This window comes from Balaenoptera acutorostrata, chromosome 1, assembly GCF_949987535.1.
Source record: "Balaenoptera acutorostrata chromosome 1, mBalAcu1.1, whole genome shotgun sequence".
In the NCBI taxonomy this organism is placed as follows: Eukaryota; Metazoa; Chordata; class Mammalia; order Artiodactyla; family Balaenopteridae; genus Balaenoptera; species Balaenoptera acutorostrata.
In genome coordinates, this window is record NC_080064.1 from 171,583,998 (window position 1) to 171,604,799 (window position 20,802).

Consider the following 20,802-nt stretch of genomic DNA (forward strand, 5'->3'; position numbering starts at 1 on the left):
AAGTACTTGAATATACTAGGTTGGATGGATATCTTAAGCAGAATTTGCCTTCATAATTATAGTCTTTATTATCTCGAAATAGCTTAATATTTCATTTAATTTAGTACAGAAGAATGAAGGGAACATATTTTCTGAATTATGTATATTATAAGGTTCCCTGGAAGGTCACACAATCATAAAATACCTTAAGAATTTAAGGATATTGCTCTTCTGATTTAGATAAACATAATTAATTCTAGCATAATCAGTTATTAAATACTTTTAAATATCTAGCAATTGAGATTAATAATAAAATATTGGTATAAATAAAATATTAGTATTTTAGTATATAATTTAGTTTACTTTAGTATAAACAAAATAGGTTTTGAAGAGAAATGCATGTTAAATTCATAAATTTCAGAATATGTTTTGCCAGTGTACTGAGAGAGGAAAGCTGTTTTATTTTTCTATATTAATTTAGAAGACCCCTAATAATTTTTCTAGTGGGCGTACAATTCCCAAATATACTAGGCCCACAGTTGATCTGGTTTTATCATCTTCAGAGAAATGAATTCCTCTACATAAATGAATTTTCCAGATGACTGAACTTTACTTTTACAACTGAAATTTTTTTTTAAGTTTAACCATTTCCTAAATTTCTATTAAATGAATTACCAATGTCATTGCCTTCTTAAGCACAGAAGGCTGAATATAATTTAAATGTTTGCTTTATGACTCAGAAGCATCATTATGAACATCAGTGATTGAACTGTGATACATTACAGTGATGCCTTTGGGAGACTTGAAGTATGTAAGACTGCTCCATATACTTAATGAATGGTTCTGAACTACTGTGTTTTTGAGGCATGTGTCTGCTCTTGATTGTTTTTTGATTTATCTCGACCACTTGACTCTTCTTAGTGCAATATGTCTGACCTTAATCCTTGCTTTTACATCCCCTCCAGATTTGCCACATGTAATCTGAGTAAATAGTCAAAAAAAGGTTCTCAATGAAGGACTTTCCTGGTAGTAACGATCACAAATATGAGGATATAGGTGTTGTCATATCTGTCTTGGGTTTTTTATTTTAGAGTTAGATTTTGGGTTTTAGTTTCTTGTTTCCCTAATTAGCTATGTTGAAGAGTTGGAGGAGGAAAAGTAAGAGAAACATTTATTTTTGTGCCTACTTTGTGCCAGACTTTTTCTGGATAACTTATCTCACTGAATCTTCACAACAATCTTATGGGTAGATATTATTTTCGCATTTTACAATGAGGAAAATGAGAATTAAGGACTGATAGAGACAGGACTTAACCTGATTTCAAATCTTCTCCCTACTTTCCACTAATCATATCATATATGCTGCCTTTCCACTCTGTTGTGCTGCTTGACATTGTTAGATAAGCGATTTTTGGTTAAATTAGGTGTTAACTTGTATAAGTCTCAGGGTTTCTAATCCTTGGAGTAAAGGCAGTTTTGAAGTAGGACTAACTTAGAAAATAATAATCTTAAAAGTAGTTATGTGCAGTTGTTGATCTCTGCTTTTTTAATGTGTTATAATGTGAAAGCATATTAAAAGTATGTCAGTATTAACTGTGAAGTTTTTTTCACAAGGGAGGAAACTTGGGAACATACTCATTTGAATTGTGAATGACAAGTAAATGATAAATGCTATACCCCTGGGCCAGCTTTTTGTAGTTATTGCTTCATAGTTCAGCCACATCATTTTATTTGGGTATTCAGGTAGTGGTAGTAGGAAACTACTAACCCTTGTCTTCAGGGTTACTCTGTTACCTGTAAGGACGTGGAAAGCAAAATGAATGACTGAATGAATAAATGACGATAGATAGGATAGGTTTATTTATTTATTTATTTATTTAACGTCTTTATTGGAGTATAATTGCTTTACATTGTGTTAGTTTCTGCTGTATGACGAAGTGAATCAGCTATACATATGCTTACATCCCCATATCCCCTCCCTCTTGCGTGTCCCTCCCACGCCTCTAGGCGGTCACAAAGCACCGAGCTGATCTCCCTGTGCTATACGGCTGCTTCCCACTAGCTATCTGTTTTACATTTGGTAGTGTATATATGTCCATGCCACTCTCTCACTTCGTCCCAGCTTATCCTTCTTTCTCCCTGTGTCCTCAAGTCCATTCTCTATGTCTGCATCTTTATTCCTGTCCTGCCCCTAGGTTCTTCAGAACTTTTTTTTTTTTTTAAGATTCCATTTATACATGTTAGCATATGGTATTTGTTTTTCTCTTTCTGACTTACTTCACTCTGTATGACAGATTCTAGGTCCATCCACCTCACTACAAATAACTCAATTTCATTTCTTTTTATGGATGAGTAATATTCCATTGTATATATGTGCCACATCTTCTTTATCCATTCATCTGTAGATGGACACTTAGGTTACTCCCATGTCCTGGCTATTTTAAATAGTGCTACAAGGACCATTGTGGAACATGACTTTTTTTGAATTATGGTTTTCTCAGGGTATATGCCCAGTACTGGGATTGCTGGGACGTATGGTTCTTCTATTTTTAGTATTTTAAGGAACCTCCATACTGTTCTTCATAGTGGCTCTATCAATTTACATTCCCACCAACAGTGTAAGAGGGTTCCCTTTCCTCCACACCCTCTCCAGCATTTTTTGTTGGTAGATTTTTTGATGATGCCCATTCGGAATGGTGTGAGGTGATACCGCATTCTGGTTTTGATTTGTATTTCTCTAATGATTACTGACGCTGAGCATCCATCCTTTCATGTGTTTGTTGGCAATCTGTATATCTTCTTTGGAGAAATGTCTATTTAGGTCTTCTGCCTGTTTTTGGATTGGGTTGTTTGTTTTTTTGATATTGAGCTGTGTGAGCTGCTTGTATATTTTGGAGATAATGCTTTGTCAGTTGCTTCATTTGCAAATATTTTCTCCCATTCTAAGGGTTGTCTTTTCGTCTTGTTTATGGTTTCCTTTGCTGTGCAAAAGCTTTTAAGTTTCGTTAGGTCCCATTTGTGCGTTTTTGTTTTAATTTCCGTTTCTCTAGGAGGTGGGTCAAAAAGGATCTTGCTGTGATTTATGTCACAGAGTGTTCTGCCTATGTTTTCCTCTAAGAGTTTTATAGTGTCTGGCCTTACATTTAGGTCTTTAATGCATTTTGAGTTTTTTTTGTGTGTATGGTGTTAGGGAGTGTTCTAATTTCATTCTTTCATATGTAGCTGTCCAGTTTTCCCAGCACCACTTATTGAAGAGGCTGTCTTTTCTCCATTGTATGTTCTTGCCTCCTTTATCAAAGATAAGATGACCCTATGTGCGTGGGTTTATCTCTGGGCTTTCTGTCCTGTTCCATTGATCTATATTTCTGTTTTTGTGCCAGTACCTTACTGTCTTGATTACTGTAGCTTTGTAGTATAGTCTGAATTCAGGGAGCCTAATTCCTCCAGCTCTGTTTTTCTTTCTAAGGATTGCTTTGGCTCTTTGGGGTCTTCTGTGTTTCCACACAAATTGTGAAATTTTTATTCTAGTTCTGTGAAAAATGCCATTGCTAGTTTGATAGGGATGGCATTGAATCTGTAGATTGCTTTGGGTAGTAGAGTCATTTTCACAGTGTTGACTCCTCCAGTCCAAGAACATGGTATATCTCTCCATCTGTTTGTGTCATCTTTAATTTCTTTCATCAGTGTCTTATACTTTTTTGCATACAGGTCTTTTGTCTCCTTAGGTAGGTTTATTCCTAGCTATTTTATTTTTGTTGCAATGGTAAATGGGAGTGTTCCCTTAATTTCTCTTTCAGATTTTTCATCATTAGTGTATAGGAATGCAAGAGATTTCTGTGCATTAATGTTGTATCCTGCTACTTTACCAAATTCATTGATTAGCTCTAGTAGTTTTCTAGCAGCATCTTTAGGATTCTCTATGTATAGTATCATGTCATCTGCAGACAGTGACAGCTTTACTTCTTCTTTTCTGATTTGGATTCCTTTTATTTCATTTTCTTCTCTGACTGCTGTGGCTAAAACTTCCAAAACTATGTTGAATAATAGTGGTGAGAGTGGGCAACCTTGTCTTGTTCCTGATCTTAGAGGAAATGTTTTCAGTTTTTCACCATTGAGAACGATGTTGGCTGTGGGTTTGTCATATATGGCCTTTATTATGTTGAGGTAAGTTCCCTCTATGCCCACTTTCTTGAGAGCTTTTATCATAAAAGGGTTTTGAATTTTGTCAAAAGCTTTTTCTGCATCTGTTGAGATGATCATATGGATTTTCTCCTTCAATTTGTTAATATGGTTTATCACATTGATTGATTTGCATATATTGAAGAGTCCTTGCATTCTTGGGATAAACCCCACTTGATCATGGTATATGATCCTTTTAATGTGCTGTTGGATTCTGTTTGCTAGTATTTTGTTGAGGATTTTTGCCTCTATGTTCATCAGTGATATTGGCTTGTAGTTTTCTTTTTTTGTGACATCTTTGTCTGGTTTTGGTATCTGGGTGACGGTGGCCTAGTAGAATGAGTTTGGGAGTGTTCCTCCCTCTACTATATCTTGGAAGAGTTTGAGTAGGATAGGTGTTAGCTCTTCTGTAAATGTTTGATAGAATTCGTCTGTGAAGCCATCTGGTCCTGGGCTTTTGTTTGTTGGAAGATTTTTAATCACAGTTTCAAGTTCAGTGTTTGTGATTGGTCTGCTTATATTTTCTATTTCTTCCTGGTTCAGTCTCGAAAGGTTGGGCTTTTCTAAGAATTTGTTCATTACTTCCAGGTTGTCCATTTTATTGGCATATAGTTGCTTGTAGTAATCTCTCATGATCCTTTGTATCTCTGGAGTGTCAGTTGTTACTTCTCCTTTTTCATTTCTAATTCTATTGATTTGAGTCTTCTCCCTTTTTTTCTTGTTGAGTCTGTCTAATGGTTTATCAATTTTGTTTATCTTCTCAAAGAACCAGCTTTTAGTTTTATTGATCTTTGCTATTGTTTCCTTCATTTCTTTTTCATTTATTTCTGATCTGATATTTATGATTTCTTTCTTTCTGCTAACTTTGGGGGTTTTTTGTTCTCTTTCTCTAATTGCTTTTGGTGTAAGTTTAGGTTGTTTATTTGAGATTTTTCTTGTTTCTTGAGGTAGGATTGTATTGCTATAAACTTCCTTCTTAGAACTGCCTTTGCTGCATCCCATAGGTTTTGGGTCATCATGTTTTCATTATCATTTGTTTCTAGGTATTTTGTAATTTCCTCTTGGTTTCTTCAGTGATCTCTTGGTTGTTTAATAGCGTACTGTTTAGCCTCCATGTGTTAGTTGTTTTACAGTTTTTTTCCTGTAACTGATATTGTCTCATAGCATTGTGGTCGGGAAAGATACTTGATATGATTTCAATTTTCTTAAATTTACCAAGGCTTGATTTGTGACCCAAGATATGATCTACCATGGAGAACGTTCCATGAGTACTTGAGAAGAAAGTGTATTCTGTTGCTTTTGGATGGAATGTCCTTTAAATATCAATTAAATCCATCTTGTTTAATGTATCATTTGAAGCTTGTGTTTCCTTATTTATTTTCATTTTGGTTGATCTGTCCATTGGTGAAAGTGGGGTGTTAAAGTCCCCTACTCTGATTGTGTTACTGTCGATTTCCCCTTTTATGGCTGTTAGCAATTGCCTATGTATTGAGGTGCTCCTATGTTGGGTGCATAAATATTTACAATTGGTATATCTTCTTCTTGGATTGATCCCTTGATCATTATGTAGTGTCTTCTTTGTCTCTTGTAATAGTCTTATTTTAAAGTCTATTTTGTCTGATATGAGAATTGCTACACCAGCTTTCTTTTGATTTCTATTTGCATGGAATATCTTTTTCCATCCCCTCTCTTTCAGTCTGTACGTTTTCCTAGGTCTGAAGTGGGTCTCTGTACACAGCCTATATATGGGTCTTGTTTTTGTATCCATTCATCCAGTCTGTGTCTTTTGTTTGGAGCATTTAATCCATTTATATTTAAGGTAATCGTTGATATGTATGTTCCTGTTACCATTTTCTTAATTGTTTTTGCTTTGTTATTGTAGGTCTTTTCCTTCTCTTGTGTTTCCTGCCTAGAGAAGTTCCTTTAACATTTGTTGTAAAGCTGGTTTGGTGGTGCTGAATTCTCTTAGCTTTTGCTTGTCTGTAAAGGTTTTAATTTCTCCATCACATCTGAATGAGATATTTGCTGGGTAGAGTAATCTTGGTTTTAGGTTTTTCCCTTTCATCACTTTAAGTATGTCCTGCTACTCCCTTCTGGCTTGCAGAGTTTCTGCTGAAACATAAGCTGTTAACCTTATGGGGATTCCCTTGTATCTTATTGTTGTTTTTCCCTTGCTGCTTTCAATATTTTTTCTATGTATTTAATTTTTGATAGTTTGATTAATATGTGTCTTGGCATGTTTCTCCTTGGATTTCTCCTGTATGGGAGTCTCAGCGCTTCCTGGACTTGATTGACTATTTCCATTCCCATATTAGGGAAGTTTTCAACTATAATCTCTTCAAATGTTTTCTCTTCCTTTCTTTTTCTCTTTTTCTTCTGGGACCCCTATAATTTGAATGTTGGTGTGTTTAATGTTGTCCCAGAGGTCTCTGAGATTGTTCTCAATTCTTTTCATTCTTTTTTCTTTATTCTGCTCTGCAGTAGTTATATCCACTATTTTGTCTTCCAGGTCACTTATGCATTCTTCTGCCTCAGTTATTCTGCTATTGATTCCTTCTAGAGACTTTTTAATTTCATTTACTGTGTTCATCTGTCTTTGTTTGCTCTTTAGTTCTTCTAGGTCCTTATTAAACGTTTCTTATATTTTCTCCATTCTATTTCCAAGATTTTGGATCATCTTTAGTATCATTACTCTGAATTCTTTTTCAGGTAGACTGCCTATTTCCTCTTCATTTGTTTGGTCTGGTGGGTTTTTACCTTGCTCCTTCATCTGCAGCGTATTTCTCTGTCTTCTCATTTTGCTTAACTTACTGTGTTTGGTGTCTCCTTCTCACAGGCTGCAGGTTCATAGTTCCCATTGTTTTTGGTGTCTGCCCCCAGTGGGTATGGTTGGTTCAGTGGATTGTGTAGGCTTCCTGGTGCAGGGGAATGGTGCCTGTGTTCTGGTGGATGAGGCTGGATCTTGTCTTTCTGGTGGGCAGGACTGTGTCCAGTGGTGTGTTTTGGGGTGTCTGTGAACTTACTATGATTTTAGGCAGCCTCTCTGCTAATGGGTGGGGATGTGCTCCTGTCTTGCTAGTGTTTTGGCATAGGGTGTCCAGCACTGGAGCTTGCTGGTCATTGAATGGAGCTGAGGCTTAGCATTGAGATGGAAATCTCTGGGAGAGCTCTCACTGATTGATATTACGTGGGGCCGGGATGTCCCTGGTGGTCTGATGTCCTGAACTCGGCTCTCCCACCTCAGAGGCTCAGGTCTGACACCCGGCTGGAGCACCAAGACCCTGTCAGCCACACGGCCATCCAAGAAGGATAGAATGGAAGCTGAGAAGTCAGCATAAGGCAGGTCTAACAGGTTTGATTCTGAATAGAATACAGCTGCAAAGTGAATATTAGGAGATTAATTGTAAAGTAGATTCTCCTAAAGGTGCTGAAAATTGCAAGAAATCACTTGCCAAATTTGAGCAAGCATCAGAGCCTATAGGATAGGTTTGTAAACCAGTTGTACTGTATGAAATTGATCAAGTACAGTTCATGATATATAGTAAATAAATCAATGTATGAAAAAATAAAAACATTAATGAGTTTATTAATATATATAAAGTAGTTAATGCATATTACTCTCATGGAAATTTTAAGTGACAGGCCTTCAGAGTAAACACTCAAGTGGATACTTTAAGGAAAAGATAAATGAACTCTGTAATAAAGAAATTTTTAAAACGTAACTTAGGTTATTAAGAATCCTGTATATCCTCTTACTCCAGAAAATGTGTAGAATTATTGCTTTGATAGTGTAGTGGGTTTTTTTTGTTTTTTTTTTTATTAAATGATGTTTAATTAATTAATTAATGTTTATTTATTTATTTATGGCTGCGTTGGGTCTTCGTTTCTGAGCGAGGGCCCTCTCCAGCTGCGGCAGGCAGGGGCCACTCTTCATCGCGGTGCACGGGCCTCTCACCATCGCGGCCTCTCCTGTTGCGGAGCACAAGCTCCAGATGCGCAGGCCCAGTAGTTATGGCTCATGGGCCCAGCCGCTCCGCGGCATGTGGGATCCTCCCAGACCAGGGCTCAAACCTGCAATCCCTGCACCGGCAGGCAGACCCCCAACCACTGCGCCACCAGGGAAGCCCAGTGTAGTGTTTTTAATACACTTTTTTCATTTTCAGTAGTGAGAAAAAGTAGATTTTGAAAAGGATAATTTTTACGTTGAAAATTGTTTTTGTTATATATTCTATTTACTGTCTGTGTAATTTGCTTTCACTTTTTTTTTTTGGAAGTGGAGCTTGATGTCTTCTAATACCCTATGCCACACATTTGACTACAGAGATGTTGCTGTCCCATTCTTCTATAACCTAAAAGCAAACAGCTTAATGACTGTTTCACATTCACGGTATTGCTAAGAAACTGATTATAGCACCTGAAGAATCCCATCAGTATTTAATATTTGAAAAAATGTGTCAAGACCAAATACTTCACTTAATTAGAAAATGATTAGAAACAACCTCGTCCCCCCGTATTGCCTTTCCTTCCTAATAATTTATCTGCAAATGGTTTTTCTCTCTGTTTTTAAAAGGAATGCTTTTTTGAGCTTTAGGGAAATATTTTTCATTTGAATTCACTCTTTACCATCTTGATAATAGTTCTTTTGTTTCCTGAAAAAACGGGGCAGTTTAATCTTTAAATTTTTCTTGCATTTGCTTAAAGCATTTCAGTTATCATTTTCATTGATGTGCCTTCACATATTTTATATATAAATGCATTTATCTTTATACCTTCATATTTGTCCCTGGGGCAACAGAGGAATAATAGTGTTCCAGAATTGCTTACTTATGCCAGCTCTTGTTGATCTGAGATTTATAATTCAGCTTTCCTCCAAGGATTTTGACACTTGGATGTATTCTGCTGTATAGAAATGTACATGAACTTCCTTTTGGAATTAATTGGCTGGCAACTGAATTGTCTATTTTTAACTTACTTGTTTTCATACTGCTGCTTGGATTGCAATGCCACAAGCAAACCACATGTTTTATCTTTACTCATTCTTTTATTCTTTATAAAATGTGTCTGTTTTCTTATAAGGATCACACATTGGTAATATTATTTTTGTCCTGGTAATATTATTTTTGTCCTTCTAAAAGTAATGTCTCTGAATGTGATGGTGAAGAATGGTAAGTGGAATCATTATGTCCAGAACATTGCTTACATATTGACATCATGTTTCTTTCTTCATTTGAGCACCTGTTCTCCTTTGGAAATTTACTTGTTTTCATAGATATTTCAGATATTTCATCCTCCTTACTTGATAAGGAAGTTTATATTTTTTTCTATCTCTCTGTATATGTACATTGAACATGCATATCCATCTCCATTTGATTTCAGTTCTTTTGTACTTTGATGATTTCTGGATCCAAGTTGGAAAAAATATGGACCTAGCCATGCAAGGTCCACCTCTTAACTTCTTTGCTATCCTTTGCCACTGCTGCTGCTTATCTTGCATCTCCTATTGGTAACTGAATGCTACATTTATAATCAGAATTATTTCTCTTCTGTGACATTTGCCATTCTTTTTCATCCAGACTATGATCTGCCTTCTGATTTCCATGGAATAATACAAGTGGCCATTACTATACTCCTTCAAGTGCTAGAAGCTTCCAAATATTTTGAATTTTCTCTTATTTTTCTTATTAGGGTGCAGCATAGATGCCAAGCAAGTTGAGGAACAATCTGCAGCTGCAAATGAAGAAGTACTTTTTCCTTTCTGTAGGGAACCAAGTTATTTTGAAATCCCTACAAAAGAATTTCAGCAACCATCACAAATAACAGAGAGTACTATTCATGAAATCCCAACAAAAGACACACCAAGTTCTCATACGACAGGTGCAGGGCATGCTTCATTTACCATTGAATTTGATGACAGTACCCCAGGGAAAGTAACTATTAGAGATCATGTGACAAAATTTACTTCTGATCAGCGCCACAAATCAAAGAAGTCTTCTCCTGGAGCTCAAGACCTGCCAGGGATTCAAACTGGAATGATGGCACCGGAAAACAAAGTCGCTGACTGGCTAGCACAGAACAACCCTCCTCAGGTGGCATGGGAAAGATCAGAAGAAGATTCCAAAAGTATTAAAAGTGATGTTCCAGTTTACTTAAAAAGGTTGAAAGGTAAAGTGAATTGATCATTTTAGAACTTGCTATTTTATGGTAAAGTTCAGTCTTCACAGTTACCAAACTACTATTAGATAAATAATTGTATGGTATAAAGCTTCTGCATTTTTGAAGGTTTATATTTGATTTTAAAGCTCAAAAGCCAGCCATACTGCCCACATCCAACTTACTCATTCAAAACAGTCTGCCTTCATTTTCTTGCCAAAACCAGATTGGTTTTGTTAATTTGTATGTATGCCATTATATATGTTTCTTTTTCTTATGGAAATAAAAGATTCATTCAGTTCACCAGTGGAATTCCCTAGAAGGCAGTTCTCATCATTTTCTTGACTTAAGGAAAAGATATATTCAATTCTGTTTTTCTCTATTATGTGCTTCCTGTAAAATGGCAGTATGTAGATTTTGAAAGTTTTAAGCCATTGGATAATGGGCTGACAGTTCTACTTTGGTAATATAGTCACATTGTTGGTAGAGTGTTTCAAACTGTTCTCAGGTTATTACTCATGTCATGAAACAAAAATTTTTTTGTTAAGAGATACTGGGAATTAATTGAATTAAGAATTTTTTCACTAGTAAGACTTTTGTAAAAATTGTAGTTAAATGTTTATTTGTGAAATAATTATTATATATGTTTTATTAGTATAATACTTGACCAAAGTTAGTAAAATCTTTCTTTATACCTGTACATCGAAGTATCAACTGATCATTTTTTTCCATTGATTTTGCTAATTAAATTAATTTAGAATTTTCTGAATACAGTTTTACGTTACTCTATCTTAATTTTATTCAACAAGCTGTCTATAAGGGAAAAGATTGCATGTTAATCTGACCATTCTGTTACTATACAAAAAGTTAAAGAGCTTTAAAAGAACACTCGTTGAGGTCAGAGATTATATATTACTTACCTTATATCTCTTTCCTGGGGCTTGAGTATGTGATAGGTACTCAGTAATTTGAATAAACAATGAATGACTTCACTATCATTGACAAGACTGACCCTGGTTTAACCTGTACTTTATGGCTTGGGATTCTGTTCGGCTAATGAAGAAATACCTATTTCTGATTTACTTCTAAGGCATTTCAGGATAGTGAGACGGTGTGACTACCTAATTCTTTGTCAGGGCCTATTTCTATATTTAATTATAATCATAAGCAATTACCTGGCATATGAACTTTTAACATGTGATTGTTGTCTTTACTCCTACTAGATAATAACCAATATATAATTGAGACCTATACCTGTATTGATATATATAGGTTAAAGCTCACAAATGAAAGCTACCCATTTGTAAATTGATCATTTTTATGAATTGGATAAGATAATACTGATATCCTCGTATAATGTAAAAAGTACTGTGAACTTTGAAAATTTAGAAATGACATCGTCTTTTTTAGACCACCCTTAATAAACATACAAAACTGAGCTAAAATATCCTTTTAAAAGCCACCATTAAAAAGTACCTTTATGGGACTTCCCTGGAGTTCCAGTGGTTAAGACTCCGTGCTTCCACTGCAGGGGGCACGAGTTCCATCCCTGGTGGGGGAACTAAGATCCCGCATGCCACTCAGTGTGGCCAAAAAAAAAAGAAAAATGAAAAACAAAAAACTTTTATTACATCCTTTATTATAACTGTATTTTTAGTTGTAATAACTATTTTCTGTTTTAGCTGTTATTTTGATTCCATATAGAGGCATTAATGCTCACATTCACACTGTATTTATATATTCGTTATTAGATATTTAAGAACCTTACCAGAAATTATACAAATTATTATTATCCCTCAAAGGTGATTTATAAGTAGATATACATTCTAGTATGTTGCTATTGCTTAGAACCCTGCTTTTGGATTTGCTGCCTTCAGGCCATTTTACAAACCATCCAAGAAAATGTCTTTGTGAATATAACTCATTTTTGATCCAAGATAGATCCATTTTATTTCTTCAGACATATTTATGAATGACATTTTACTTTTCCCCAAAGTCAGAGCTGCCATCATTAGATAAAGATTTTCCACAATTTACGATATCAAAAGTATATATCTAGTCTCTAGATAAATATAAGTATAGCAAATTGTAACAATTTTACAATAATAGACTTTCAGCAACTGCTTAGTCAAAAACTTGAAAGTAGGTAAAACAAAACAACTTTGCTCCTGCAAGAGTGAAGTGTACATGCTTTGGGACAGTTAAAGAAAATAATGTTCACAAAGCCCATACACTTTTACCCTTTAGGAGAGTTGCAGCTTTTTTTGGCCACAACTCCTGACTAGGTTACAGCTAATCTACCCTTAAAAATACTGAAAGAACTTCAACATATTAATGCCTGATTAATAATAGACAAAACAGAAAGAATCTTGTTAAGAACAGTTCCCAGTGATTTTTTGTTGTTGTTAAGTAAGAACAGAAATTGCAGTTCTGATCAGATGTGTTATCTTCTATAACACTGAGAAATGCAAAAAGAATAATAATTTTTGAAAAAAGAAAATGGCTAATGTATAGAGAATTTTTAACCTATAACTTAAAGAAAAGATGCTGAAAGGACCTGACACCAAATAAGTGCCAAATTTTTGTATGGTGTTACAAGAACTAAATTCTGTAAAGATGGCATTTTCATATTGTATACGTGTGTGATATGGGTTGTGTGGTCTTACTACACATGAAATGTGGGAGTTTAGTTATTTACAGCTCTCACAAACTGGATTCCTTTTCAGTGCGTCCAGTGCAATATGAAATAGGTTGTACAATGTCCTGTTTTTAATGAGTTTTGTATTTGAACTAGTAGTTTTGTTTGGTTCTGCATTCCATCTGCCTATCCCTAGCTTAATTACCAAGGCACAAATTCCATTAATTAAATTAAACACCATTTTTTTCCTTTCAGATTGCATTTTCAGTAGTTGCTACTTTGAAGAAAGATTTCAGATTTAGTCCTGGAAGTATTGGAATACACGTGGTTGACTAGAGTAATTTATAGCTTTCTTCTAAAGAGCTATCATTTAAGCCCTCATTTGTGATTCAGCCCTCATTTGTGATTCAATCTAAAACATGCATAGAATAACTCTTGACTTTCCATTAAATTCATGCTATAATAATATAATAATTGTAATTTGATTATTTCTTCTAGTGTACTTATTATTTAGATAATAAGAATTCTAAATCAGTGAAAAATCAAGTAATTTTCATAAACTTTCACATTTAATCCCTAATAGAACTATGAAGGGTAACAAAAAAACCTCTGGTAGGAAGCTGATGTTTTCAAAATTCAACTACAGTATTCTAACTTGACTCTATATGCTTAACAGAGAAGACATATTTTTATCTAGTTATATTTAGCACCATGCCATTTGTCTGGTAGATTTATGTAGGATTTCATAGACTGTGCTTTTCCATGCTAGGCCTTTTAGCATGCTTTATTTAACTCGCTGAAGCCACCAGAGTTTAAATGAGCACACATGCAAAATTGCAAAAATTCTCATAGCTAGAAAGAGGTTTGTAAAGAATTGTACAATAATTGGTGGAAACTACAAATTTGCATTTTTATATTAAAAAGGCAAGGTATGCTATACTTTTGGAAGTTTTGAACATCACTGAAAGTTAAGTTTCATCACATTTTTTATGGCATTTGCATTCTCTTTTCCTGTGTAATGATAAGCACTTCAGTGGGATCACACTTTTTTCTGTCTTTTTCTCTCTAATGCTAAAAATAAATTTTTGATTGCTTAAATAAGGTATAAGGTTTAAAGGCAGGATAAATGTTTAATGTTATAAATACAGACTGTCACAGATGATATAGCATTGCTTATCTGTTAAGGCATTGGTAAACCATTATAAAGTTAAAATTTGGAGAAAGAAAAGTAATCCTATTCAGTTGTTTATAAAGGACTCATTGTTGGTTGATAAAATTTGAATGTAAGCATTGCAGTTGAGGGAAGTTTGCAGAGCCTGTTACTGAAAAGAACATATGACTTTTGATTGAAAAGGGGAAGGGGGCAAAACAAGCAGCACCTTTGTATGTGCTTCTGATTTTCTACATGGGATTTTTTCCTTCTCTATTATGCGGTTTCTTTTTTGTGTCCAGGAAATAAACATGATGATGGTACACAGAGTGACTCAGAAAATGCTGGGGCTCACAGGCGCTGTAGCAAACGTGCAACTCTTGAGGAGCACTTAAGGCGCCACCATTCAGAACAGAAAAAGCTACAGAAGGCCCAGGCTACTGAAAAGCATCAAGACCAAGCTGTTGTAAGTCAAACTGCTTTTATGATTGCATTCTTTGATGAAGACAGTCCCAGAAAAAGAAGGTCATATTCTTTTACTCACAGTACGGGAATCTTGTGTCAGGAAACTACTTATACAGCACCACATACAAAACTTGAAAAAACAAAATCTCCAACAGCAGATGCCAAAGTGGTTTCTTTGTCTTTACAGACTAGCTCTGCGCACCACAGAGGGGGGCATGGTGTTCCACATGGGAAATTGTTAAAACAGAAATCAGAGGAGCCATCGGTGTCAATTCCCTTCCTACAAACTGCATTATTAAGAAGTTCAGGGAGTCTGGGGCACAGACCAAGCCAGGAGATGGATAAAATGTTAAAAAATCAAGCTACTTCTGCTGCTTCTGAAAAGGATAATGATGATGACCAAAGTGACAAGGGTACTTATACCATTGAGTTAGAGAATCCCAACAGTGAGGAAGTGGAAGCAAGAAAAATGATTGACAAGGTAAATAATTGAAATTTGGGTATGATATCAGTTTTCTCGTGGTGTATTACTATTGGAAATTACTAGAGAGTATAAAATGTTTTCATGTAGTCAGTATCTTGAAACTTTAGGAGTTTGTTAGGGAACTGCAAGACTAACAATAAGACCAAAATGCTTTCTGAGTTTATTCTGCTTATATTCTGAATTTGCCCGAGTTTCATATGTAAAGTCCTGTACGTATAAGCTGATTGGACCTTTTGAAGTTGTATAAATTTAAGATTGACTTTTCAAATGCTATACTTTGGCCATTCTCACTTTGCATTTATTTAAAAACTAAAAATCAAAACCAGATTGCTATGACTCTGTTAATATAAACATGAACATTAACTGATAATAAACAAAGGTTTCCTGCCTACTAATTTCATTTTGGAAGCAGATGAAAATACATATGTTTTAATCAATTTTGTTCTTTTTCCTTAGTTTCTTCTCTTAATTTCTATTCAGTGCTGTCTGTGGTGATAGAAAAGTGTATAAAAACAAAATCAGTGTGTTTATGATACTCTGAGTTTAACCAAGTGTATACCTAGTCATGATGATTATTTACATTTCAGATTTGTTTTTTGATGTTATTGGTTAATGTGTATAATGATTGTTGTATGATTTAAAAAGTAGTTTTGCTTCCAGTAATGGAAGGTTGACTTTAGAATCAGCTATATATTTTATCCCCTGGAAGATAGAAACATAAATTTGGCTAAACATTAATCTCTTGTTTAAGTTCTTGTTACTCAGCACGTGAGCAGCATTAGCATCATTAGGGAGCTTGTTAGAAATACAAAATCTCAGGCCCATCTTAAACATACTGAATCAGAATCTGCTTAAAAGGAGGGCTCATATGCACATTAACATTTGAGATGCACTAGTTCAGATGATGAGTTTACATAGTGGTCTTTTAGAGAGTAGACAAGGTAAATAACCCTTGGGGATACAGGAAAATTATTAGGAATTACGTTTACTTTTTTTTATATATGTAAATTTAATTATTTTATTTATTTTTGGCTGCGTTGGGTCTTCGTTTCTGCACGCAGGCATTCTCTAGTTGCGGCGAGCGGGGGCTACTCTCGGTTGCAGTGTGCAGGCTTCTCGTTGCGGTGGCTTCTCTTGTTGTGGAACATGGGCTCTAGGTGCACGGGCTTCAGTAGTTGTTGCATGCGGGCTCAGTAGTTGTGGCTCGCGGGCTCTAGAGCACAGTCTCGGTAGTTGTGGCACATGGGCTTAGTTGCTCTGTGGCATGTGGGATCTTCCCCGGCCAGGGCTCGAACCTGTGTCCCCTGCATTGGCAAGCGGATTCTTAACCACTCCGCCACCAGGGAAGCCCTGGATTTATGTTTACTTTTTTTTTTTTTTTTTTTTTTTTTTTTGGCTGCGTTGGGTCTTCGTTGCTGCCTGCGGGCTTTCTCTAGTTGTGGCGAGCAGGGGCTACTCTTTGTTGTGCATGGGCTTCTCATTGCGGTGGCTTCTCTTGTTGCGGAGCACGGGCTCTAGAGCGCAGGCTCAGTAGTTGTGGCGCATGGGCTTCGTTACTCTGTGGCGTGTAAGAACTTCCCAGACCAGGGCTTGAACCCGTGTCCCCTGCATTGGCAGGTGGATTCTTAACCACTGCGCCACCACGGAAGGCCTGTGTTTACTTTTAATTTCATAGTTTTTATTTCTATTTAGAAGTGTGTTCTATAGTGTATGTATGTAATTTCTAATATCCATTTATTGAGGAGCACATGCTCAAAATTTTTTACTGTTGGGGTATAGACTTCCAAACTTTTGGAGACCCATTAATTTAGGAAATAGATGTTATGAAAGTTGTTTATAAGCGAAATAAAGCAATTAAGAAACAGAGTGATTTTTCTGATTATATTAAAGGAAATCTAAGAACACGGTGGTAGCAATAGAAAATGACTCTTGGTGATTTCGAATTATTTTCATCATTGGGAATCAATAATGACATTTCTTTCAGATTATTTTAAAGTTTATAATTTTTCCTCTGGTTGTTGAGAACAAGTATAGTGCTATTTAAAATACTGTCAAATAGAAAATAAAAGGATAGTTTTCGAAAAAAAAAAGAGAGTGCTAAGAAGTTTTAAAATTCAGATTAATATTTTATCCTATTATAGCTTTGTTTGGTTTATGGATATTTCATTCATAGTTATTGATGTTTTCTCTATTAAAAGATCTTACAGTGAGGGGGTTATATTGTAGTATTTAAGAACGTGAACACTTGCAGGCAGACAGATTTGAGATTAAGTGCAAACCCTACATGTATTAGATATAAGTACATTGAGTAAACTCGAGTAAACTAACCTCTTTAAGCCTGTGTTTATTTTTTTAATAAACTGGAGATTTCACTAAGTTATGAAAAGAATTCAATAAAATATATAAAAGTCTTATTACAATGCCTATCTTATAGTAAAAGGTCTATAAATGTTAGCTATGTTATTACCCTTACTAGGAGTTTCCACATATGAATCTCTACACTAGGTATTGATTAATCTTGAAAAGTTCCTCAGCATTGAAAGGGCCAAATCTGAAGCTCAAGTGGAAGGTACAGTGCAAGGGAATAGCCTGGCCAGAATAGCAGAAAGCCAAGAAAGAAGTCACTGTTGCAGATGAGACTCTTTAAAAGTAAACTGCTGGATAGAGAGAGGGACCACAAAACCTGGTGTATACCTGCTGTCTATAATTATCATAAGCATCTTTTTTTCATTTTCAAAAAGAGCCCCAGTTTCCATGACAAATTATATGGTCAAACTATGGATAAAGGAAACCAAGATTTTAAAGCAGGATTCATTTAAGGGAATAATGTCAGGATGTGACTAAGTAGATAATTCAGAGTCATTCTTGGTTTGTATAAACCAGAAAACAAAGCTAAGACTGTAAGTCTAGGGAAAAACAAGAATCACTACATTATCTTGGTGAATACCAAAGAAAAAGAGCTGAGATTCTACTAGCTGTGGTTAAAGCTAGAGGTCAGATTCAGGCTAACTAAAGTCAGGCTCTGGGGAAACAAATGTCTGAAGAAAATGAGGTAACCTGTGGGCCTGAAGAAAACAAAGACCAAAAATAGTCAGAATCAAGGCATAAGAAGGACTTTGGGAGGATGGGAGTAGATTCAAGCATCATATCGAATTGCTTGGGTAAGCTGTCATCCATTTTCTCCCTTTTGAAGTTAGGATGTGTGGGATGGAAGTTGGGACCATCAGCTGTTGTCCATCTGAATTTAATTGTTGTTTGGTCCTGAAAAAATGTGGTCTCTTTCCCTTTTTACTCCCTTATTTGAGAGCTGGTTTATTTCATTAATTTATACTTTTATCAACCTTTATTCAACATCAACCATGTGCCAGGCTTTGTGTTAGGAGAGGGAGATTGCAATTGAAAAGACAGAGTTCTTCCCCTCAATAACTAAGTATGTGGAGGGACGGAAATACACAAATGAAAACATATGAATTAAAAACGGTATGATGAATGCTTTGATAAACAAACTCTTCAAGGAAGGGTACCAATAGCTTACATGAGGGGATCTCAGGTTAAATATCTTTTCCTCAGAGAAGTCTTTAGCTATCCAATCTAAGGAAACCTCCCTAGTCACTGTCAAATCAGCTTGTTTCATTTTAATCATAAGCTTTTTAACCAGTTGATAGTTTCCTATTTATTTATTTGCCTCCCCACTCCACTATAACACACACACACGTGCGTCTGCACACAAGAATATAAACTTCATGACTGCAGGAACCTAGTGCCTGGTATATAAAATGTCCTCAATAAATATTGAATTTAATTGCCAACTGAGCTCATTTTGAAACATGTGGAATTAATCCTTTAACAGGTATGGTCAAGGAGGGTTTTCCAAAAATATGGAGCAACCTTTTCAAAAGCACAGGAGGGTAGGGGACTTGTTCAGAGGACCACAGTTACTTTTAGAGAGATGAGATTGGACTAGATCTTGAAGGCCCCTACATTTCATACGAAGAACTTTAGATTTTTTAATGCTAAAGGCAGTGGTGAATCATTGAAAGCTTTTAAATCTGGCAGTGATGTGCAAATCACTGTTGTAAGTGTGAAGAATGGATTGAAAATTGGAAAGGCTGGAAGCAGAGAAGGCAATTAAAAAGCTGCTGACATGTCCAGTAGTCAGTTGGATATAAAGGTCTGGATCTTAGGAAAGATACAAAGGTCTGGGCTAAAATAACAGTTTTGGAATTATAAGAGTAGATGTGAATGCAGAATAATAGATGAGATCACTTGGAAAGAATGTATAGCGTGAGAAGAGGCAAAGTATGAAATTTTTAGCAACACCAGTGTGGGTGGACAAAGGAATAAGAGTGAATAAAGGAGGATCAAACAGAGGACTAAGAGAAAACCAAAAGAAAATAGTATCTTGGAATCAAAAACTCACTTACTCAAAAAGTTGAGTAAGCAGCAGTGTTACATGATACACTGATATTAAATATGATAAGCACTAGAATGCCTTTTCAGTTTTTCCCCAAAATACATTGTATTTCTGGGTCTAGAGAAGATAAGCAGAACATATGTTTCCATCTTAACTCAGGAGAAGTTGCATACTGTTAAAATGTGATCTCTTTAAAGAGATGATCAAGCTGAAATCCTATTATCTTTTTCAGTGCTGGTTGTATTGTTAAGTAGTTAAAAGGTGCTGAGATATCCACACCCCAACCCCCAAGTTATGGGATTACAGCATTTTGGTTTGTACTTTTGTGTTGTGTGTTTGTCAGTAGATAAGCTTATTTTATGCTTTGTCCCCAAATTTACCTTTTATAATATTAACACAAATGTCTGTTATTTATAAAGAACTCTTAAGTTTTACATCTAAGCTTACATGGAGATGCGCTATAATAAGAAAGTGCTGTTAACTGCCTGGATTAAAGGTAATTATCTTCCACTGCAATGATAATCTCCCCTAGACCTCCCTCCTTTGACTTCCCTATGGTACCTAGAGAACCCATCATAGTACCAGTTTCTTTCCCCACTCCTTCGTCCACAGTTCTGCCGAGGGAAGAGGAGGATGTTGTCAGGGCTGCTTCATAGCCTTTCAAGCTAAATGAGGAAGATTTGTAGTGAAAACGGAAAGCTAAATATTAAATGAAAAGGAAAAAATTGGTCATTGTAGAGGGCTTGAGGTTCTTTTGAAAAAGTATTTCTCTTCTCCATAAATTTCATACCATAGACCAGTTCTTCCAGATACTTGTCCTTTCCTGAGTTTTGACTCCCCAAATACCTCTTATTAGCATATTCTCTCCCCTCATGGGGCCTTGTATCTATCAGTGCTGATTCTGTAGGCAGCAGGTGGTAGGGAAAAATCCAGAACCAGGAGAACTATAACAAGACTGGAAACGTGGAATGAAGAACATCTACAGCAGTGCGTCAGCCCAGAGGAAGTCCGTGCTGAGAACCTAGATCCAGGTTTAAGCAGTTTGGAATGGAGATATTCCAAACTCTAGTTCACAGCAAGATTTTACATTAGGTCCCAGTCAGAGCCAGGGAACCATGATAAACCAGAGTCAGAATCTAGGTAGAGCGTGCCAGTTAGAACACAGAGGAAGGAGGCATGTTCAAAGTCCACTCAAACACCCAATCGAGATGTATGGGAACTAAAGGATAAGAGATCAAATAAGAGCTTGAGTCGTAAGAGAGGACATTGATAACAGAGGCTGCATTTGGATTTTGACTTAACATTTTTTTCTACTTCCTGTCAATCCAGAAATAATCTGAGTT

The 20,802-nt window shown here is 35.7% G+C and overlaps 1 protein-coding gene across 16 annotated transcripts in view; it reads left to right on the forward strand.

The window, feature by feature from the left end:
- Positions 1–20,802, forward strand: part of CEP170 (centrosomal protein 170) — a 146,779-nt gene that overhangs the window by 81,168 nt on the left and 44,809 nt on the right. For 13 of the 16 annotated variants that reach the window (XM_057550061.1, XM_057550042.1, XM_057550056.1 and 10 more), the window contains 3 exons: positions 9,844–10,320; positions 14,399–14,562; positions 14,749–15,042. In XM_057550061.1, the coding sequence (XP_057406044.1) occupies positions 9,844–10,320; positions 14,399–14,562; positions 14,749–15,042 (935 nt within the window). The remainder of the gene's footprint in view (positions 1–9,843; positions 10,321–14,398; positions 14,563–14,748; positions 15,043–20,802) is intronic. The other 3 variants (XM_057550098.1, XM_057550108.1, XM_057550110.1) reach the window with 1 other exon arrangement.